This window comes from Pholcus phalangioides, unplaced genomic scaffold (assembly GCF_987345545.1).
Source record: "Pholcus phalangioides strain wild (caught in Gottingen) unplaced genomic scaffold, Ppha-v1.0 ptg000004l_1, whole genome shotgun sequence".
Taxonomy (NCBI): Eukaryota; Metazoa; Arthropoda; class Arachnida; order Araneae; family Pholcidae; genus Pholcus; species Pholcus phalangioides.
In genome coordinates, this window is record NW_028301597.1 from 42,636,056 (window position 1) to 42,660,707 (window position 24,652).

At 37.3% G+C, this 24,652-nt stretch overlaps 1 protein-coding gene across 1 annotated transcript in view; it reads right to left on the minus strand.

Annotated features, from left to right (window-relative positions):
* Positions 1-1,461: 1,461 nt before the first annotated feature.
* The window catches only part of LOC149087615 (nose resistant to fluoxetine protein 6-like), a 60,221-nt gene continuing 37,030 nt past the window's right edge, over positions 1,462-24,652 (minus strand). The window contains exons 2-13 of the mRNA XM_089231542.1: positions 19,791-20,005; positions 12,029-12,146; positions 11,593-11,689; positions 11,373-11,473; positions 7,662-7,832; positions 6,550-6,643; positions 6,350-6,433; positions 5,970-6,135; positions 5,598-5,677; positions 2,180-2,616; positions 1,947-2,089; positions 1,462-1,828 (exon numbers count right to left, since the gene is read on the minus strand). Coding sequence (XP_089087668.1) covers positions 1,607-1,828; positions 1,947-2,089; positions 2,180-2,616; positions 5,598-5,677; positions 5,970-6,135; positions 6,350-6,433; positions 6,550-6,643; positions 7,662-7,832; positions 11,373-11,473; positions 11,593-11,689; positions 12,029-12,146; positions 19,791-19,994 — 1,917 coding nt within the window. The 5' untranslated portion in view covers positions 19,995-20,005 and the 3' untranslated portion in view covers positions 1,462-1,606. The remainder of the gene's footprint in view (positions 1,829-1,946; positions 2,090-2,179; positions 2,617-5,597; positions 5,678-5,969; positions 6,136-6,349; positions 6,434-6,549; positions 6,644-7,661; positions 7,833-11,372; positions 11,474-11,592; positions 11,690-12,028; positions 12,147-19,790; positions 20,006-24,652) is intronic.

The following is a 24,652-nucleotide window of genomic DNA, read 5'->3' on the forward strand; positions in this document are numbered from 1 at the left end:
GGTGTATTTATTTATCTTGAAATGCTTGATCATGCGTGTTGTGGGCCAACCTTGCACTCCAAAAAAATTGCCAATCATTTGCTAGCCAAGACCAGACACATCCATCCACAATAATGCCATTAATCACATTGATAACTACTGATAAGAAATTACTTCAAGTTACTCAAATGGTTGTTTTTAAGAAGCCATCTTGCCATTGACTGATCAACATCTCTGGAATTTAGAGAAACCATGATGAAGACCAGAGCTCAATACATCTCCGCAACTAGCAACGGCAATCTATACCACTCCTTCAATTAATGCTTAACTGGAAACCATTTTAATTAATAAACTTAAAACACAAGCTAAAATTACAGTCCATAATCATGTGGAAGATAATCCACAGAATGTGGTGGTCAGACTCCTTATGTAGGATATATTCTCGTAGGGCAATTCAATCAGAGGCATACGCAGGATCGACCTATGGAGGGGGAACCAAGGGTTTGGGGGGGGGGGGTTGGTCGCAATACATTTCTTAAAGAGAATTTTGAGTACTTCGGCTTCATCAAATGGCTTTGAAATCAAAGAAATTGAATGTTGGGCTCTTGACTCCCCCCCCCCCTCATTCCGCCTTGTGCACTTCTCTGATCCTAATATATGTTAGGAGGTGGAGGGGGCAGAGCTGACAAAATGTTGCTGACAAGGGAGAAGAGGAGAGTTCATGTTTTGCTTACTTCTGCTCACAAATTGAGTGGGAATGGCTAATACCCTGCTGACGTAATACTTAAATGCCCCCCCCCCCCTGCGCATTGTACCCAACTGTCGTTGGTAAATTTAATAAGTACTAAAAAATCTATTACTTGACGATTTTTTTTGCATACTACACAAGCGTCGTGTTATTGGTAAACATGATAAATCGTACAATATGATATACAGTAAAACCTAGATATAACGATTTTTATTATTATATAGAGAAGCAGCAGTTTAACATTAGACATTTATATAGTATAGACATGAATATATAGACAAACAAGACATGAAAAAAAATATATCGTTGTAGAGGGATTTACCGTTGTATCGAGTGTCGTTGTAGCGAGGTTTTACTGTACGGGTGCGATTATATTCATCTCACCTACTGGACTCATTCGGAATTTTTTTTCATATTTATCAAATTACCCAATCCCACTAGCGGCGATAATTCCAACTATAAAGGCGATAAATTCCAAGTATCTATCAAATTTACCAACTTGGTTATTATGCATAATCACCGGTGAAAAGTGATAATGTTTACAGCATTTATCATATTTACCAAGGGGCACTTGAGTATTATGGATATTCGCCGGTGAAAGTGATAAATTCATCAAACTTACCAAGACGATTCTCATAAGTATGGATTATGTATGTATAACCAATTTATCACATTAACAGTAACATATACACTATGTATGTTACTGAAATATATTGATATTTCTATTTTAACTATGAAATATAAGAAACTTTATTACGAATTCTTTCTATGTAAGTAACTGTGCGTGGTACAATAGTATGTATGTATATATGAGAAACAAAATGAGAAGAAACATATAAACACAATTTTTTTCTTCATTTCATACTGCCCAATAGTCTTTCAAAGTTTTTCAACTTCGTATACGTGAGTGAAGCCATTTCTGAGGCTGATCTTCTTCTCAATGGATATCTCTGTTTTCTCGTGGTCTCTGTCGACTCGAGGGGAAGCCGTCGCTCTCTGAAACATGATTTTCTCCAGAGCCATGAATGGGGCTTCAAATAGTAAACTCAGGAAATAAGCGGTGATGAACGATGCCATCACGAAAGCCATGTACATGAAAGCCTGAAATTGGCAAATTCAATGGTCAAGAACAGAAATACGAGTATATAGGTTCATTCAATAAAATAATTATTTTCTTCAGAATATCGGGGGGGGGGGGCATATTCGCCAAGTAAATTACCTGAGTTCTATGGTCAGCTTGCAGAAGCACTCTGGAGCTTGCAAAAAATCCCATCTGTATAATTGGATGTACCAAATATGCAACATATGTTAGTTTTGCCAAAGGTGTAAACACTGACCAGCTGAGAAACCTAGTCGCAAATCCTAGATATTTTAAAGCAAAAATCATCTGTTTCACTAAATACTTAAACAAAATACAGTACTATCTGAAATTTGAAATACTTGTTCACGTACCTCCGTTACCCGTACAGCAAGATATAGTAACCCATCCGAGAGCCAAAGACCACAATACTTTCCCGATGGCGTTATAAGCAGCAGCGACTGAAACGGAAGGATCTTTTATGACGTTATACCAAACATAACCACTGTATACCACCGCTATGCCGAAAGCCAAACTGACTAGCCATCCTATTACGTTCATCCTTGGCGAGATTCTTATCATCGACTTATTGTAGATGGCGTATCCTGTGGCCATTCCTGAGAAGTAGACAAATGCGTGCATGTGCGGGCGGAAGTAGCCGTATTTTACATGATAGTACATGTCCCCTATTGTGTGAGCATTGGTTATCTTCAGTATCGGTGGTAGGTTGTAATGGAACTGGTTCAAGACTATGGCTACGATGCTTGCCAAAGACAAAACGGTAAGTGTACCAAGTGAAACTTTAGGGTACCTGAGGAATGAGAAAGATTAAAAGTTCATGAATGAGAAATTGACACAGCATTTGTGTGTGTTTATTATTTGTATACAACCTTTTCAGTCCGCGGGCCAGATATGCGGTATTCTGTGCTCGCGGGCCAGAAACTTGTGATAACCATATGACCTGTATTTATTTCACGGAAAATTCCCGTAAATTTGGCTGTCCCAACTTGAAAAAAATGCTGTTTCTCCCATTTCAAAAAGGCTATTTTGAGATTTTGAAATCTAAAAATTTAGATTACTTTCATGACTTAAATTGACACCTTTGACAACTGTTTTAGCCATAATTGGCAACTTTGCTTGCCTTTGGCATTTTTATGGCTGTAATTCATAACTTCATTTGCCTTTGAAAATCTTTTTGGCTGTATATTTGGCAACTTTACTCACCTTTGACTATTATTAATATTTTTTTTGCCTGTAATTGACAACTTTTCTTTGGTTATTTTTGGATATGACGGGAAATTTGTGCTTGACTATTTGTTGACTAGAATGGTACATTTTGTTTGACAATTTTTTGCAATAATTGGTGACTCTACTTGCATTTGTAATTTTTTTGAATATAATTGGCATCATTATTTGCATTTGACGCCGAAGCGTTCAACGTGTTGTGTGTATTAATACTTTTCTTCCGGAACACCTTTCGCTGGCCGGATGCAAGCCCTTGCTGGGCCGCACTCGGCTTACGGTCAAGAGTTTGTGTTTTCCCCTATTGTATATAATCACATCGACAGATGATGATAAGAGCATGCATTGATTCAATCCTGGGAGGTAAAAGAGTCGGGGGGGGGGGAAACGTGTGAATCCTGTATTTTAATGAGCCGTAATTTGACCTTGTATTACCGTTACATCAAGCACGGTCTGTCGGCCGTGACGTTGGAGTATCAATCTATTAGAATAAGTTCCACTGATTGTGTGGGTGTTCTGTTACCAGTGAGATGGTGTTGCGCGCGTCTGACCTTACTGACTTTCTCAGTGACGAGAACAGCCGAGCTTATGGTTATTGCAAGAACTTTGTTCATTGTTTAGGCAACCTATGCAGTGGCGTCGGAGCCGGGGGCGCTGTGGGTGCTTGAGCACCCACGGTAATTTGTGACATGGATCCGAGCACCCCCAGAATTGATCCAAAAATTAAAATTTCCGATATAAAACTAAAGACGAGCACCCACAGTTTCGAAACACTTCCGACGCCCCTGAACCTATGCAAATCATGGTACAGCTTCATCTTCGAAACAGAACATGGGCCAAAGTCGAAGCTTACGGAAGGAGTAAACGCGCGTATTACTTCAATATTTTACTTACGAAAGTAAGTAAAGTATTGCAGTGTGAATGGTGCGCCACAGATAACCTCCGAGATGAACGTCCAACTCTCAGACATCATGATGTACTCTAGAGTTTCCCAAAAACTTCTTGTTCAATCGCCCCCCCCCTCGGTTTTATAGTTTTATCATCGACCACAACTCAAGCCTATGTTATATCCATATAGCCTCTACCGCTCCCTTCGACCTTTCTATCGCTTCCCAGTTGGTGATATTGCCCACTTTGGGACACACTCATATACACATTCATGGCAAAACGCCTATTTCAAAATTCATTAGTAACTCCACAAAATGCTTTGAACAAGGGTTCTTATCCAGGTTTTCTCGAAAAGGTTAATTTCAGTGGGTCCTCGAGCTTGGATGATAGAACAATATACTTATTCTTGGAGAGGCAGTTACTGGAATTGTGTCCGAGTGGTGCAGTGGTAAGATGTTCGTTATCCACCATGAAGGTTATTGTCAAGGTCCACGGGTTCGAATCCGGAGAAGAATATAAAAAACATGTTCTTTACGTACCGAGCCTAGGGCGACCACCGATAGATCGCACCTGCATTTCCCACCCAACTCCACTGGTTGGAATTTCCGTATGGCGATATATGAGCAGAGTTGGTGTGCGGTAAAGTAATTTCTGGAATTTGTCAATACTTTGGTCCCATCACATATCTTGGAACTTTCTGCCCTACTATATTATTTTTTATTTTATTTCGGTTTTCTCCGGCGGCAACCTACCAGTTAGAAATCCCTTGGAATGTGGACTGTGTTACTGTGTTTCGGTTAGTAAATAAGTAAGCCACTTTCTGGATATTATGCTGAGACGAACTTCGGAAAGAAAAGTAATTTGTCTCCTCCAGAAATCAAATCCAGGCCCTCCTACTATCTGGTTAGCGTGCTAACCACAACATCAGAGAGAGAGAGACACTCACTTTACTTTCCTCATGACACTCATAGCAGCGACTTAAAAATTTGACTTAAAAATATAATAAAAATTTTTGCTTGTACGGTATTTCATGCTAAATATCATTCTGTAAAAGGGTCCGTGGCCTTGATTTTAATGGCAAAAGCGATGTCAAGAACACAAAAGTCGTTCAAAAGAACGACAGTGGTGCTGAGACCACAAAATCTAGCCACAACTGCGGTGGAAAGAAGTCACATGAGATGGGAGAATCAAATCGCAGGGGGTGGGGGAGGGCGATCAAGACAGAGCGCTATTACATGATTATGAGTGACCATTTTGGAGCAACTGATGTTTCCGCGCATGCCTATCACTAAACGTACTGTGTTCTCAGTGCCCTAAACTGAATGTTTTTGGGGAATTTTGACCGAAGTTCTTACTAGCTTTTTTTTTTTTTTCGTCCATTCTCAATATCTGAACCAAAGACCAATCAGCTCGAGGAACGTCTACTTTATTTTCTCACTTGATCATTGCCCAAGACCTAATTTGTCAATCCTACGTCAGACGCAAGGATTCAAGAAAAAAGTGGTCCAACTCAATAAATATCAAAGTTTTCTCGGTGTAACAAAAGTATCTCATTTGTTGAAATTATTTCTTCGACCATCTGTGTGAACAATCAATTCATGCAGTATTTTATTAACGTCTGTACCGTATCGTGTAAAGAAATATCTCAATATTAATCTCTACCTCTTTATTGTAAGCAGAACGACCAGAGCAATGATGTAAAGCTGCATATCTGAAGCCACGTACCACGTCCAACCAAGGCACTACATAAAGAGAAAAAAAATATTTTTAAAATACCCACAAGCATAATTAGCGACGAATTTTTTTTCCCAGTATTGTATTGTATCTAGCATTAACGATATCATTTTTGTATCTTTTGTTTCTTTACTGCAAAAAATATCCTATTAAAATGACAATGAGTTTATCATTTGAATATTATAGTCTGCTATACATCCATATAGCATAAAATACCATTTTGTCTCGCAGTGAACCATTTTAATCTTTGAAAAAAATCTTACAGCTATACGTTATGTTTAAATAGTTCGTTCTTTTTACCGCTTCATCATATCCATAAAAGTTATTGACGTATATCAGATTCGTCCACCATCTTTCATGGCAGTTCTTCACCCACGGCCAAAACAGAATCTGCCACATCGGTCCTGATCCGGCCCTGTACAACAAAAGCTCGAAAGCCGCTACAAGCATTACTGGTGGCGTCAACCTGTCAAAATATTACCACATTCAAACAACTGCAATTACGCATCAAATACTCTCTATGAGTATACAAGTAACTTATCAGAATAGTCAGCATTATTCAAATGTATGTTATAGTGAAATATTTTAAAAAAATTATCAGTATTTTACGAAATCCAACTTAGATATAACAGTGATATTATAAAACGCCGTGAAGAGGAGATGTTCAAACGAATTCTCACCTCCAAAATCTGCGGAATATGTACATAAATATCGGAATTTTCTGTCTTTTCATCTTCAACCATCCATACATCACGAGAACACCACTATACACGAGATAATCGAGAAAAAGAATTACCATGGAATTATTTGCACAAACATGAATCTATTTTTTGTTGAAAATATCAATTTTCATTTTAAATAAAATATTATATTAACTCACCCGATGAAGAAAAAAGTATCTACGGAAGGAAAACCATTCACCACTACTTGAAAGGCATAGCTTCTGCCATATTCTCGATAAAATGTTGACGCATCTAAGTATTAACAAAACATGTGTGTATATACAGCATACGATTTTAGGGATGTAAGATTCCCATAATTCCAAATTAAATTTTCATAAGCACTTCGATCAATAACTATTAATTGCGGAAGAAAGAAACAATTTGCCATTCGTCATCGTTTATATTTTATTGTGACCATGAAACTATGTGCATTTTACATAAACATATAATATGCAGAGTATTCAGCTTTTTATCCTTATCGTTATCCAATTATAGAATAGATAATTCCTAAACTGTGTTAGTCTTGGAGGAAAACTTAAATTATGGAAAAATATTTTCCAACATCATCCTAGAAGCCATTAGCTTTGCATATAGACAAACGATTATTTAAATGTTCATTGTTGCAGTCAGTTAGCAGATAAAAATTCAGCATCGCTTTTGAACACAAGATGAAGTCATATTCTCCCCATTTTGCATTTTGAAATTGCTGGTGGATGTCTCAATTAACGACTGCAACTCTTTGTTTGTCGTATAGTGATTTTGTTGCTTTGTTTGTTATCGCATGTGTGTGACTGCGATGATTTCTCGATTGTAGGCATATTCTCTATGAGAAAAGTGAATAGAGAATGTTTCTCTGGATAAACAATTTGTAGGACACAGAAAGCGTGTAAAATTTTTGATTTTTAAACATTTTAATTTTTTTTGTGGAAGTTATCTCTTATAGAAGAGTTGATCAACTTTGCCCAAGAATATTAAGAAGACACCAACGAATAAGGCAAATACACGAAAATAAAAGTCCCAAATATTTGGTATCTAAGGTATTTGCCTTATTCGTTGGTGTTTTCTTAATTATCTCTTATACTAATGATCTAGGAATTATGTAATATAGGATAACGATAACAGTGAAAAATTATAAAAAATAATATATTTTGAGTATTTATTTTGCATAATGAAAATACGAATTTCACAAGATGATTCGATGAAATTCTTCCGTATATATGAGTGTGGATTATGTGTGCAAAGAAAAATACTAATAAAAATAATTCCTTACTATAAATCTCAGGTGGCACAAACGCATATGTATGGGTGAGTATAACCCATAATATAGTCCCAACTTTCATTCCGTTGAATATTTTGATCGAATCCTCCGATTTATCTTTCTTCAGCAGTTTCTCCGTATTCCAGTAAGCCGAGAAGCAGAGAAGAATTCGAATGAACGTACCTAGAGACAGAAGAAAATGTCCGAATACTGTCGTCAAGCATTATTTTGGGAACGCGTGAAATGAGTATTTTGTAAATTATATAAGAACTGATTAATTTTTAAATACAGTTATACTTTTAAATAATCTTTTCTCTCTTGTTTCTTTTTTCTATTCCTTTTCGTATGTGGGTGTGTGATTTTATTTAAAAAAATATTTCCAATATTTTATCACAAATTTCATGTACCAAAGCAAATGTATATATATATATATATATATATATATATATATATATATATATATATATATATATATATACATATATATATATATTTTTTTTTTTTTTTTAAATTATCTTCATTTTTTCTTACTACAGTATATCTAATAAATCTCCCCCGAAATTTATCATAATTATACAGATGTATTATTGTCTCCTTATGATTTTGTATTTCGACTGTTCTTATATTTTCATTATACAAATATACAAATACAAATACAACGCCACAACAGGCAAAATGCCCAACGAGGTGGCTGATAAAAAGATGCCCATAAAAATATGGTTGTCACATGTTTCAAAAATACAGCAACCCAATTAAAAATGCAATTAACACAAATTACAAACAATATATACACATGATAAAATATTATACAATGCCCATAAGGAATACTTATGGTTGTCTTATTCTAAGAATGGATAGCTTCTCGATCCACCCCAACATGTCTATCGTATTTCTTCTTAAACGTGTCAATTGTGTTACAATTTACTACCTCCGGGGGCAAGCTATTCCATCCATTAACAACCCTATTGGAGAAAAATTCCCTGCGACACCATAACCTTGCATTGTCCCTCACCAATCGATACTGGTGTCCCCTTGTAAAAGCAGTCGATTGGCGGTGTACTAAAAGTTCATGGTCCATCCTATCCATCCCATTGAAAATTTTGAACACTTCGATCATATCTCCTCGACACCTGCGTTCATCCAATGTAAACATATTCAAAAAATGAAGTCTTTCTTCATAACTCAAGCCCTGTGTGCCAATAAGGACACGCGTAGCTCTTCTCTGCACCCCTTCAACCAAGTCTATGTCCTTCTGTAGGTATGGTCTCCAAAACCTTACAGCATACTCCAGTCCAGGACGAACTAAGCCTCGAAAAAGCGGAAGAATGACTTTAGGAGAACGCGAAGAGACCTTTTTGAAAATGAGACCAAGCATTCTATTCGATTTTTTGACAACCGCTGAACAATGTTCAGAAAACTTAAGTCGCTCGTCAATGAGAATTCCCAAATCGGTGACTCTAGTTGCATCCGGGATAGTGACACCATTCAACTCGTAAGAGAACCGTGGGTTGTTCGAACCAAAATGAGCGACCATGCACTTATCTACGCTAAACGTCATGCTCCATTCATTTGCCCATGCTGCAATCTTGTTTAAGTTGGTCTGGAGCAACTCCCTATCGCTTTCATTTCCGATTACCCCCATTAGCTTCACATCATCTGCGAATTTGCTAGTAATTCCATCGATACCCTGATCGAGTTTGTCGATAAAAAGTGAAAAAAGTATGGGGCCAAGGACACTTCCCTGAGGAACTCCACTTGTGACGTCTGTCCAACCAGAGAATTCCCCGTTCACCATAACTCGTTGCGACCTATCTCTTAACCACGATTCTATCCAATTCAGCAAGTTGCCCCCTATTCCAATCTCGTGTAAACGCTTCAAGAGTTTGCCATGTTGGACCCGATCGAATGCCTTCTGGAAATCAAGGTAAACCACGTCGACATTTTTGCTCTTACCCAAAGCCTTAGTCACGTAATCATAGAAGCAAAGGAGGTTAGTTACACATGACTTCCCCTTCCTGAACCCATGCTGATTATCCGACAATACATTATTCTCGTCTATCCACTTCACAAACTGCCTTTTGATGATAATTTCCAAAATTTTCGAGAGGGAGCTCGTCAAACTCACTGGACGATAATTAGACACCACTTCTCTATTACCCTTCTTAAATATAGGAACAACGTTAGCCAGTTTCCAATCTCTCGGGACGATACCCTCAGCAACACTACTCCTGTATATCTGTGCGACTGGCCCCAACAATTCATTAGCACCTTCCCTGAGAACCCTGGGATAGATATCATCTGGTCCTGGTGCTTTGCTTGCACATACATTTCTTAGAAGATTTAGGACCTCCACGTCTTCCACTTGAATATCGTTGAGCGTTTTATTACCCCATGCAACACCCGTATATCGAATATCATTATCTCCATTAAAAACCGACGCGAAAAAGTCATTGAAAGCACTACACATGCCTACATTGCTCTCTACTTTTGAGCCTCCTATCGAGAGGGGGCCAACTGTCCCCTTACATCCATTATTGACGTATCGAAAAAATGATTTTGGGTCAGAGCCAATGTTATCTGCCAACCTAGATTCAACTTGCTTTTTACTATCCCTTATCGCTTTCTTCAACAGTCTTCTTTTATCAGTAAACAATGATAGGTCACCTCGTCCACTTTTATACTCTCTGAATGCTCTTTTCTTTTCAAGATAAAGGTTCCGCACGCTATCCGTGAACCATAGAGGGTGTGATGTACAAACACGCTTTTTTCGAACAAAGGGTATGACGTCGTGCAAAACAGAGGACAGCTTCGTACTAAATTCTTCCCATTGACTTACCACCCCTACTGATTCCAACCGGTCTTTGAAAACTTCCGCTAACCTTCTTCGCAAAACATCAAAGTTAGTTCTCCGAAAACAAGGAACCAGTCTTTTGTTATCAACCTCACCCGAGGAAAAGTTACAGTGAAATCTGACGATACGATGATCACTGGAAGAAAACTCTTCCCCCACCGAAACATGTTCAACTAGATCCTCAGAACTAGTAAGAACTAAATCCAAAATAGCAGTACCCCTAGTGGCTTCTGATACATGCTGATACAAAAAATTTTCGAGCACCAACTTAAGAAAGTCTCTTTCATACTGATTTCCAGATGAAAGGTTCTCCCAATCAATACCCGGGTAATTGAAATCCCCTAGTATGAGAACCCTCTTTCGCTTACACATGTAGGAAATTTCATCATGCATTTTGGCGATATAGTTTTGATCCCTATTCGGTGGATTGTAACAAACCCCAACAATAAGCTTATGACGTCTTTTGTTCTCAAGTTCAACCCATATGGTTTCAATATCACTTCTCTGCACGTTACACTCTCTAGCCTTCAAACATGATTTCACGTATATCAACACTCCACCCCCTTTCCTATCAGATCTATTTCTCAAAAAAGTATCGTATCCGGAGATGTGTAAGAAAGATTCATCCCCATCGTTTGCCCAAGATTCTGTAATGGCTATAAGATCCAAGTCCTCCACAACTATCATAGTTTCTAAAAAATCTTTCTTGTTACCCAAGCTCCTGGCATTTATTAACACACATTTTAATTTGCTTCTTTTACTGCTCTTTAAGATAATAATGGGGAATTGTTTATTGAAAACTATGTTGTCTTTTACTTCAATATGTAAATGATCAGTTGGAAAACCAAGAAAAGTGTCATGAAAAAGCAAACCTGATTTTTCCCTATACTCGAATGTCTCCGTTTTTCTCATTAGTATGATGTCAACCAAAGTGCCTGAGAAAGCCAAGAATATCAACAGTCCGATGACGCATCTGTAATCAAGTATGGGATGAAAAAACCGTGCAATGCTTATCATTGATATAGTATTATGCAGCAAATTTGAACCCGTGTGTTTCATTTGGCTGGAATTTATTAAGATAAAACCACTTACACAGAGGTGTAATCATCCCATTCTTCGATCTTGATTCCTTCTTTTACTTGGCAGATAGGAATCCTTACATCCCATTCAATATTTACTATTTCCAATGCTGGAAACAAAACAACGGTTACATAAATCACAGTATTTGCTAATGAATTTGCGAAAATGTCATTTCAATAGTGTTTTCTCACATTATGGAAAAAAAAAATTATGTATTCTGAATCTAAATCGTCATTTGTGTTTTAATATGTGAGAAATACAATTTGTACCCTAATTCTAAAATATTGTAACGTAAAAAATTGCTCATTATCTTACCTTTTCATTACGTATTAATAAATATGATTATGTTAATATAATTTTTTGGTATTTCAATGGTCTCTTTTTATCCAAATTCCTAAGTATTACATGAACTTTCAATAAAAAACGTTATGTAAGTTTCTTTATTTACTTTTGTCAGCAATAAATTTCACGTCATCCTCGGTACAAGATGAAGGTACGCAAACCGCCATCCTCAACTTGAAGTAATCATAAAAAGGCCTCAGGAGTGATTCCATTCCACCAATTACCTATAAATTGATTCGAATAATCAAATGATTTCTCAACTCATGTATCACTAATATGTTATTGTTATTACTATTAAGAACAATAAATTACATTTCAAATGAGAAATGTCAGTTATATAGTTCTGTTCCGAGAAATATAAAAATCACTTTTTTCTCTGTGTTGGTAATAATTAGTTAACAAAAATACTCAAAATCTCGAACAATAGAATCTTGTACGTGTAATTGTGTATTTGTTATGTTAAATTATAAAAAAAAAGCATTTTAAGGTAAATAATTTAGGAAACAAGATATATTTTTTGGTTTTAAATCCGAAAAAAAAAATATTGATATTTTCTGATTTATAATTTTACGGCTCAAACCAACTGTATATATTGCGATTCATACGGGTGCATAGGAATATGACACTTCACTGGCGAATTCGGGCATTGGCCGGATCAACTGGGTTGACCAGTTCGCGAACTCGTTCATTTCGGGTTTCGGTAGTAACGTATATACAGGGTGCTTACACCCCTAGCAAACAGGAGGTATGAACCGTTGATCCTAGAGGTATACTTCTAATAAGAAAAAGTTTCCAAATAATGTGTAGTATATACTTAGATATATGTCATCCATGTTTCAAGGGGTTGTACAGTTATTGAAATAAAAAAATTAACTTTTTATTACACACATAGCCCACACTGCGACGGGAACAATCAAACAGAGCCTCCGTTGACAGTGCTGGCATTCACATTTGAATTACATGTATACATTATTTACTTTACAAAAATTTCCCTTTTTTATACTATTGGGAATGCACATAAACATTACTATGAAGGTAGTATTGGGTACAAATATCACCCTGAGCTCATACAAATATATATTCAAGGTTACAAAATTACTATCATACTATGAAAGTGTGGCGGGAACAATCAAACACAGCCCCCGTTCACAGTGCTGGGTGGCAGCGATCACATTTGAATTTCCCATACATATATTTACATAATATATTTATATAATATACACTATTTACATAATATAAATTTCCATTTTTATATAATTGTTGATACACATAAACATTACTATGCACGACACATATATTGGAAAAAATGCCATAATGAGCTCATACAAATATTCAATTACTAAACCACCATCATACTATGAAATTGTATATACAAAAACATTCATAATTTATACAGGGTGTATTACTAAAATATTATACTTTAGCAGCGTATATAAGTGCGTCCCTCTATGTTGAATCTGCATCTGTTTCAGATTCTACTTCCGAATCATTAGTGGATTGTTCCCTGCTTTCAGTTATTATCAAAATAGTTTCTTTATTATTCATCAAATAGCCCAAGACTTGTTGTAGTTTTCTCGTTGCAGATCTTTGCAAAATAATTTTCCGTTTCCACAAGATCTCTCTTCCGCTCGGCGGCGCCTCCAAATGGTATCCCTTTGTGTACTCACACTGTGTCACATAGTGTATCACGCTTCCCGGATGGCCGCATCTACACGTGCTGGTCTGGCTGATTTTGAACCTTTGCATGTATTCACCGAATGGACCGTGTTCTGTGAGGAACATTATTATTTCTCTCGGCATGACTTCTTTCATTTTACCCACTTTTGGTATAACGTCGAAGACCTTTCTTCCAGTTGTGCATATTTGCCAATGGTGTTGCCATTTCTCTGACGCTTCTTTCGAGAGCAGATTTTTAATATAGGATGCCGGCAATTTCATTAGGTGGTTTTCAAGTTGATGTTTTGTAGCCTCTTTCGCGAATTTATCCGCCATTTCATTCCCTTCAATGCCTACATGAGCTTTTACCCACCGTATTGTAATCTTCCTGTTGTCCATCAGTATTTTTCTAATGTCATGCACTAGGCTATGAGGGGATTCTACGTCTCGTATTGCCTGTATACATGACATGCTGTCTGTGTTTATAGTTGATTTCTCTGCAAAATGTTTTGCGCAATTGACCGCCATCCAGATTGCGTATAACTCAGCTTGGAATACAGTGTTGTTATTGAGCAATCGGCAGTTCCATTTGTCCGTTACTTCACCCATGTATATACTGACGTAGGCGGCCCCTACACCGTCCACGGTCTTTGAACCATCTGTGAAAATAATTCGATTTGTTGATTCTTCTGCATCTGTGGTCAAGACCTGTGTCGGCAAAATATCTTTCACCGGGTGATACGTCCATGGTGGATGTTTATGCTCTACATCTGTAGGAAGATATGTTACATTGTTTATTTTAATCTCACGCTTTAGCCTTAAATTTGCTTTCTGTACTTCGTTGTCCAAAAGTACATGTAGTGGGGGATTGTTAGTTAATACTTGTAAAGCACTGTTTGGTGTTGTGGAAAAGGCTCCAGTGATGAATAGCAGCAGTATTCACTGAAGCATTCGCATTTGAAGAACGGAGAAATGTTGAGAGGAAAACAGCTCTAAATGTGGAAAAACCATTCCAATTTCATTTAACGCTATTTCTTTATCCGGATTTCCTCCGTTTTTCGAATTCGAATATCTCAGTGAATACTGCACTTAGAAAGTTGGTATCAGGAGAGACAGGATCACAGAGAGACAGACACTGTCTAATTAGAAGTTATACCAAAGGAGGACCGTATAAAAATTTAGATTTTTTTTTATTTTAATAACTATACATCCCTTGAAACAGTACCATATTTGAGTACTAGAGAAATAACTTTTCTAATTGGAAGTATACCACTAGGATGAATGGTTCGCCAGTAAAATGCCATACCCCCCCCCCCCCGTTTGCTATGTACCCTGTACATATGTTACTGCAGAAGCCTGAAATTAGCGAGTTCGCGAACTGGTCAACCCAGTTGATCCGGCCAATGTCCGAATTCCCGACTTTTCAGGTCTTTGGCCGGCCCTATATATCCATGTATATATATATATATAGAGTCCTACGATATTGATATTTCGATTCCTTTGATTGTTAGGGTTACCATAGCTAAACATAATTATAAATGACCATGATTATCCCAAATAAATCTGGCGACGTGTGACGATGACCTCGAATCATATGGATCGATTTTTAGGGATGTACAGGGATACCCTGTGTATTGATCTCTATATATCCCTAAAAATCGATCCATATGATTCGGTGTCGGAACTGGCCTATTTCGGGCTTTGGCAGTAACATATATATAAATGCGGATAAACCATTTTGCCCGAGGGTGTTCATAATGGTTTCGCAAATCACTGTGGATGTTCCCCCAATGCACCCCCCGCCGGCTCAGACGTCACTGCTGGGATCCCTGGGCCAGGCCCAGGGACCCTGAATCAAACAGGGAGCCCCAAGAGAATTGAAAACGTTCACAAATTCTGAAATTGCTTTACATAAATTTTGAATTTTCATTGAATCTGGAACTTATTTCTCGCATTATTTTTGGTGTGTTTCATTTATAAATTTTTGATTATTTTGTTCATAAATTTTCAATTATAATTTCACTCCCCGATTCTGACTAATTTTTCATCAATATCGAATCCTCAGTATATATAAATCCCGAGATATCATTTTCAATCAGCCAAAATTACCATATCACTAGTTCTGAAGTTATTTCCCAAATTAATCCCAGTTATAGTGACTTTAGTATTTAGATATGCACTCGGGCATATAAGGCGAAATAAGTTTCCGAAGCAATGAAAATTGAATAAAAACCTCGTCTACTATACGCGAGTAAATGAGGTAATTTAATTTGAGGAGTTAAATAAATGATTCACAATTCTCTCAATAACGATGGATATCGTCCTTGAATAACGAGAACCTTATGCGTGAGTGAAAAGGACATGTTTCCAGTATAACCTTTTCTTCCCCCCACTTTCTTCGATTCGAGCTTAGGAAAATTTTAGCCATCACCTCCGTTATGGCAGTGACCAATGATGGAAATTTATATATCATTGAAACATTATACACGGTGTGCTGTAAGTTCTAATGCGGCTTTAATCTCATCAACCGTCCCTCGTTGAGGTACGATTCCAATTTAAAAAATGCTCAATAGGCGTTCAAAAATTACCCTGTACCAGTTTCGAGAGTAGAAAATGCAGCGTGTTTGAGCAAAACAAAATAAAATCTAAATTTTTATACAGTCTCCCTTGGCCTCTAATTTCGCATTAGAAAGTTTTTGCCCTGTATCTCCCGAGGCCAATAGAGAAAATTCCATGTTTTCAAGTGAAATATTTGCTAAGATATCTGAATTTAGGAATCGGAGGAAAGTTATGAAAAAGGACGGCAAACATTACCGGATGACGCTCCTTCCCCTCATTTATGGTGTTTTTCCCCAATTTTTCTCCGATTTTCGAATTCTTTATTGCAGAACAGGGCAACAACTTTCTTATTGGAAGTTAGAGGTGGGGGAACCGTATAAAAATTTAGGTTTATGTTTTTTTTTTTTGTATTTCGGGTTATAGCGTATTTTCACTCTCAAAACTGGTACAAGATAAAAATTTTGAATGAATTTCGAGAATTTTTAAACTGAAACTATAACTCTACGACGGACGGTTGATGAGATATATAAAGGTCGCATTATCGTTTACAGGACACCATGTATATCTTTAACAACTGTTGAGAAATACTTAAGCAAAGACTTGTTTCGACGTATGTATCGAAACACTCTTATAAGGAAAGAAACGGTAAAAGTTCCAGTTCGATGAATATAAGCGATGTTTATCGAAGCGCGATGGCCACGTCTGGACAAGTCTCTACTACGCAGAGGTCATTGCGCGTTTTTTCCTCGAATGACCATATAACTACTAATTGAATTTATATGCGTTTATTCTTTGTCGTTCTTCTAGACACTAATAATACCAATATGCGCATCGCAATTAAAGTCAATACTAGATCCATCTTTCATTTCCATTGTGTTTAATGACAATTATTGTCCGCATTTGCAAGGTAGTGGTTCTTACCCCCGGGTGAGGCAGAGTATTTGTGGGGGTTGGACAAATAAAATACACGACTTTCAGGAAAATTGAAATGATAAATAGTGAAATTCTAGAAAAAATACGAATCTTACCGATGTTTTGACACCCCATCTTTTGGCTCTTTATTGCAGAAAGATATCAAGCGATCTAACTTCTTTTCCACACGCACATTTCCATTGACAAAACAATACCATTAATACCTAAAATGTATTAATAGTATTGTTTGGTATGGTATAGTGTGGACATTCTAGGAGCTTATTTTTTCCATCTGAATGTGCGTATCACCCACAGAAATGAGCTGACTAAATCACAAATGGATGGGGCGGGACACCTACGAACTTTTTTTGGATTGTGTTAACGCAACACAGGCTTTAACGACTAAAGCTGGTGTTGGTTCTGGACATGGTATGCAATAAAGAGAACTGCATTATCTCATCTTCCTGTAAATTATATTTCATCCTATTTTGAAGCTGATCATTTCAGCCTTCCGTCATTTTTTGTGTTTTTCAGAGACTAATCTTATTTATAAAAGTTTAGTTCATTATAAATTCAGTTTTGACTAAATTCACAAACACAGGGTGGGCAAAAAGTCCACAGAAACTTTCATAATGAATAAAAATCGGAAAAATAACCGAAATAAAAAACGGTTTGCAGGGTTAGTATCGATATGTTGCGGGAATTACTTTAAGATAGGAAAAAAAAACTCAAAAAACAGCCGATAGGTGGCACTGACGTGCACAAGTCGAAGAGAAGATACGCAAATAACGAACAGAATGCCTCCAAATCGTTTATTACAGCAGTATATGTTCCACCTGACCACCACCACAGGGGGATACATTGCAGGCCAGTCACAAATCCAGCAACGGCAGGGCGCAGCAGGTCCGGATGCACACATGACATCTCTCGGCGGATCGCATCTTTCAGTTCCGACAGATTGGATGGACCGGATCGACATCGGTACACCCAGGATTTCAAATATCCCCATAACCAGAAGTCTGCCGGTGTCAAATCTGGAGACCTATGAGGTCATGGGAACCTGCAATGCCTGCTAATGATTTTGTCTTCCCCGATCAACTGTATCAGGAATGCCTTGCCCGGGGTAGCAGTGGGACTAGTTGCTCCATTTTGAATAAACGTGAGAGTAGAAAGCTCATCTCTTTCAAGCAAACAAAACTTTGCCGGATTTGTGACTCGCCTGCAATGTGCTATCCCTTGTGGTGGTGGTGGTCATGTGGAATACATACTGCTGTAATAAACGATTTGGAGGCATTCTGTTCGTTATTTGAGTATCTTCTCTTTGACTTGTCTAAGTCAGCGCAACCTATCTGCGATTTTTTGAGTTATTTTTTCCCATTAAAAAAATTCCCGTGACCTAGCGATGCTAACCCTGCAACCTTTTTTATTTCGGTTATTTTTCCGGTTTTTATTCATATTTAAAGTTTCAGGAGAGATTTGCCCACCCTGTAGTTTTAACAATAAGTGAAAAGGGTTTCTCTAAAGGACAAGAATTACAGAAGGCGAAATTACATGTCGCCATCTGATTGCCTATTTCATTCACGAGCTAGAAGTTGATTGCTGCCACCTTCCATATACATACGCTCCAAGAGGGAAATATTCTGTTTGCGTAGCTTAGTCAGTAGAGCACTCGTCCGGCACACGAGAGGCCGAGAGTCCACGTGGGGCAGAGATGAATTTTCTTCCTTGTAATTATTATTTCCAAAAATAAGCAGTCTTATCGAGGAATCTTGTACGTATTAACAAGTGGAGAGGAAAAATTGTACATATGGAATGGGGCACAACCGCTCTGTTTCTTGCGCGACTTAAGCGCTCATTGCCCCGGAGAGAGCATGATTGTGCCGGAGAAAATTCTGAGTTATACAGGGAGAAAAAAAAATTACTTGGAGTCGCTATCACATGGGGTCTAACTGATCAACTAGTCATGTATGTGTATCCATATACAATTACAAAAAAACATGGGCGAGGTTAGACATATAACGAAGAGAATCAGATTATACAGTGAGTGCGGGGCCCTACTTTAGGGTGCCTAGTGGTTCTCAACCTTTGGAAGCCCGCGGCCCGGCAAATATCTTTTGTGTAAGTGAATGACCCGGTCATGCGCCCAACTAACGAGAAATTTATGGGAACAATGAAACTTCGAATTACTCACGGGCTGGTGTGACTAGTGCTAGGGCCCGGTACTGCGCCGCGCGGCCAGGCGGTTGAGAAACACTGGCCAAGAGGACCTTTAGAAAATATGCATTCAAATACGGGATTCAAAATAACATGCACTAGTATAAATTTTATGTACACAGAAGTGATAGACTGTACAAAACAACCAAGTAAAAATAAAAAAGATAATTCGTGGCCGTGGAGTGGGGCCTAAAAGACCCCAATTCATGAGCATTCGGATACAATTTTAAAAACCATGTGCGGGGTCAGGCATAGTGAAAATAATCAAGATGTGGCCGTTACAGGACAGTAAAATAAATCAATGAATTTGATAAATAAATATGAAAAAAGGCCTACGAGGCTACACCATACGGAGGAAAAGACTAAATAGGGCTCCGCGACTGAAATATCTTGAGTACCCAGTGGTACTCAAGATATTTGAGGGAAAACGGGACATTATGTCAAAAAGTCAGGACAGCCAAAAAATGTGAAAGAATGTATAAAATGGTCACTCTACGACTATATGAGAAAGTCGCATCAGGTCTTACTGTGTCGTTTGCGAAGTCGGTTCTCAGTTCGGGCACATCGTCTATAATGCCTACGACCGGTTTCACTTCAGGTAGAGGCGGTATGAGCTCTACTATACAGCTTTTTCCTTGAAAACTGCCGCTGACGTTGATAGACAAACAACCATCGAAATCACCCAGAGCGGTTATTCCTCCGTTTGCGACACCGTCAGGCACTTTACCCATCGTGTCAAGAACTACAAACAAGAAAACAAAATACCATTTAGAAAATTATAAGAGCATTATGAATGTGAGAGCCACATGAATATAACCGTGTTTTCCCCTTTTCAATATTTTGTAGCATTTTTACAACACTCCGTATTGCTTAACCCTTTCAGAAACTGTTGATAAAAACGCGTTGATTGCTTTTTCTCACTGTAATTTTTTTTTATTTCAACTTCAGGGAGTCAAGCTCTGACTTGAAGGATTATGTAATTTTTTTGTTAGAAACATGAGGGTTATGAACTTTGTGGGCTTTCATCATAGGGCAGCACTTGAAGTTGAACTTTCGGGGGGGGGGGGGGGTTCCAGGAATTCAGATGGCTTTCGGGAATTTTGTTGAATTCTTCCGGGAAAATAAGGATTTATTATATACAATTTAGCCATAAAATTCTGAAAAAAATTGTATGCCAAGGTGAATATACCCTGCATCATCTTGGTTGAAAAAAATTGACCGAAGTGAATTATTTCTTCACAAAAAAATATTAAAACTTCAAAATTAAAAGAAAATAAAGATTTTTCTGACATTTATGTTTTTAATTCGTTTTATGTGTATCAAAATGCGAAAAACATTTTGAAAATTCTAAAAAATGAATGCTCGGGTCTGAAAGGGTTAAACATTGTTCCTGTCAAAGAGGGGTTGTCTCGCATTCAGAAGAAATGTCTCGGAATCCAAAAAAAATATATCCGAGATGCTTATTTGCTCATATTTTGATTTTTGGAGAAACAATTAAAATTTTTTTATTAACAACAGGTTAGAAAATTTCGAAACCTTTAGTATGGTTGTACAATTTTTTAAATTAATTATAACTGAACGAACGAAAGTTCTTCCAATACGTAAATAATGACAGCACAATGTATCTACAGCGAGCAATTATTTATATGTGAAGTTCATTTACCTCAGACACGAATAAACGGCTGGAGCTATAAGAAGCATTTTGGACTCAGAAGAGACCGAAAAAAGGTTGAGTTCTAGAATTCTATAATTTACTATCGTGCAACGTCCTCTAGTAACAAAAATTTGAACTTTTTTTTTCAGCACCATGAAAAATTCCCCTCGGTGAAAATAAATTTTTCAATAACCGCATTCAGATTCACCAGACTTCAGTTTTTATGAATTTTCCGACTACAGTAAAACCTCACTATAACGGACTTCGTTTATAACAGACAGCTAAAAGAATTGAAAAAATTGTAAAATTTCTATCTGACTTGTCTAAAACTCATTTTAACAATCTTAAAATGAGTTTCAATTTAAAAGTATCAACTCGTTTGAAAAGCATTTCCATGCAAGCGATTAAACATCGATCGTTATTTTGTTTTGCGTCGATATGGACTCATACAGCTTTCCAGCTAGAAAAATTAAGATCAATACAAAAATCGTAAGATTGTACACATCTTTCTCAGCCTATAACACATCAATTCAGCCTATGTTGAAGGCTGTTTTTTATTTGATATATAATGAACACTCTTTTTAGCTAATCACGTACAATTACGTAATTAATTTACACCCTATCGCATCACATTCCTATAAGAATTACTTGTTATAAACCGGACTTTCATTATATAGCGGACAACCTTCAGCTACAACCTTCTTACTAGTCGGTTATAACGAGGCTCTACTGTGTTTACAAATTTATGGGACACCCTATGTATTGTTGGTTTGGTATATCCATATTCATGTTCGAAAGATGAAAATAAACTTCTTGACAGGAAGTCTTCAATTTTAGAATTATGTCGGTGCCTCCTAAAACGACTCCGCAGATAGTCAATAACAATGATCTCAAATCTTCTCGTTTCACGGATTTTTGGTTCGCATTGACAAGTTTTAATTACAATAGAAGATAGTCAGTCCATAAAAACATGCTTTTCAAATGACAAGAAGATTGGTCACACATGCGTATTCGTCTAATGTTGGATTTTTTGGCAGTTTTCCTCTTCACAAGCTTGAAATTAAAAGGAAAAAGTTGAGTCTTAATTTATATTTTTGAACGTGTGATCTTGCATTTTCAATTTTGAGACGTGTGTGGTCATACAAATCATAAAAGCTTGTAGAAAAAAAAATTTCCTTTGAAGAGGAAAATGAACTAAACGTTGTTTCAGGAAAAAAATTGCCCAAAATCGGTTCTGATCGGTTTTGTGTCAGATTTGTGCAAATTATTTGTCTCGGTATGAAAATATTTGAAAACTTACAGTGTCAACCAAATTTGCATTGAGCTAATATCTCAGATAATCAACCAAGTGAATGTGTAATAATAGGAAATCCCTATCATTACGCAGCAAGTGTACAGCGGAAAAACTCCATTTCAGTACTGTAATGGCAAGTAATTTACAGGTTTGGAGGGGGGAGGAAACTGCTTCAAGACAAGAATGCTGAAAAAAGATTGATGTCCCTTGTTCAATTCTTAGAAGAAAACTTGGATAAGCTACACAAAAAAAAGAACACAAATTCACTTGCATTGACGAATTCTTAAGGTACGAACATAATGTACACTTTTCTCCTATTCTGCAAGTCGGATTGGCTAAAAAACCTGAAATTAAAGTTTTTAACCAATCCGTAACGACACCGACTGGCAGAATGGGTTACGGACGTGCACTATGTTCGTACCCTTAGACTGGAAATCAGAATCAGAGCACTATTGCAGAAACCAGGATGGAATTAGGAACTTTGCACATATTTTCCGTATGTTATTATTTTGATTAAATAAAGCCCCGGCCTAACTAGAGTGGCTAAAGTCACTATTTAGTGATGCATCGAGGTTGGGTTCGGTTTTAGAAGTCGAAATTTGCTTCAGTTTGATCACATACCCGCTCTGACTTGAAGCGAATGGAGTTCTTCCCACTCCCCTCCTATTGCATGTTCTCGCTGAAAGGATTATAGCAGAAACTATTATGACCGATCGATGTTTATGATACAGTAGACTGCATCAACAAATAAAGCTGTATTAGCGGCACTCTCGAAAGATTATCAGCACTACGAAATGCTGTTGAATACATCCGAATAACATGCTTGTATTGCGTATCTAGTGGTTGTTACTCTTACCACAGAGAGCAATAGACTAACAACGGTACAAATATTCAACAATTACACTTCATTCATAGTTGGAAAAATAGATGGCAGCATTAACAAGTCACATACAGCACTAGCTACGCACTCAGACTGTTAGATATACATGCACAGTTCCGGCACAACTCATTTCGGGATTATATTGTCCATGGAGTTGTGCTCGGTTTGAGAAAAAGAAAGTAGTTGTAGTGGTATTCAAAATAATTCCCATATCTTGGGTAAAAGATGTGCAAGTACAACGAAGTATGTAGGTATAAAATTTTTTGAAGGGAAAAAAAAACCATGTAACCTCTCAAAGATATACTCACTTTGGAAAGCCCACATTTTCATCTGCCGAAGACCGACAGTTATCTTCACAATGTGTGCGAAACATTGAGGTGAAATCTTGGAGATGTCTTCGGGATCCAGAGAACGGAGTATCCTCCTCGTCACGTACGACATCATGTTCTTGACTACTTTCTCCGTCGACTTCCATTTCTCTCCTTTCGTTCGCGGTCTCGTTGTCGTGGTACAGTCATTACAATTATTTTCACTGTCAGTCACACCATCTGTTTTTGGCGAGACTCCTGGCTTCGTATTATCATTATCACATCGAATCGTATAAACACACAATATACAAGCAACAAATAATAACATATAAGCACGGTATTCCATGGCCCCTAGAAATCGGTCTTTAACTTTCCCGAGAAAGTATTACTTCCCGAACTATACTAAGTGCATGGTAAACTACTTACTGAATACCATTTACAATCTTGATTTACTGTGGTTAAAAATGGGTCACGTTTTTTTTTTTTTGGGTCTGAATTTAAAGTTATTTTCCTTCAAAAACAGATTGCAATGATCACCCAACACCGCCCAATGTTTCTGGTTACAATGATTTTTAAGGACAAAATCTGGTATTGACCGAAATGTCTGACAATTCAGACTTTTTCAATTAGGAAATCCATTTTTAAGGAATATAAAAGAAAAATTGTGGAAACGGAAACCTCTAATATAATTTGAAGCCCCCCCCCCTCCCCCTTTTAACTTCCGCGTAAAGGTGGAGTCGTACTGATATCGATATGACCTTTTTTGTTCTGCTGGTCATCCATTCTTTTTTAGGACAACAGCACGTTGCCGATCTCTCTATGCAGGCTATTATTCTATGAGGGGTGACGAAATGGACAAGGGCAATGGGTTATGCGTTTTATCCTCATATACATAAAATAGACATTAGAGAAATGTCTTAAACAGGGAACAATATCCTAGATATCTTTTCAGCAAGATTTAATTTGCAATTCTCCGATGCGATTCTCTTCGTTTCTTTCAAGCATTCAATGCAGGTTTCGAAACATTTTCACTTAGGAGGTGCAATTATCTCTACACAATATCAGGGTGTACATTGTTCCCACGTTTGGTTTGGTAATACTGAACAACACATTTTGACAAAGTTTCTGCGTCCAAAGCAAAAACAGTTACAGTCGATCCCGCTTATAACATTTTTCATAAATCCGTCGTGGAAAAACATTGCAAACGGGAAATCTTGGTGAGTGTAATATAGTGGTATATATGTGGTATTAAT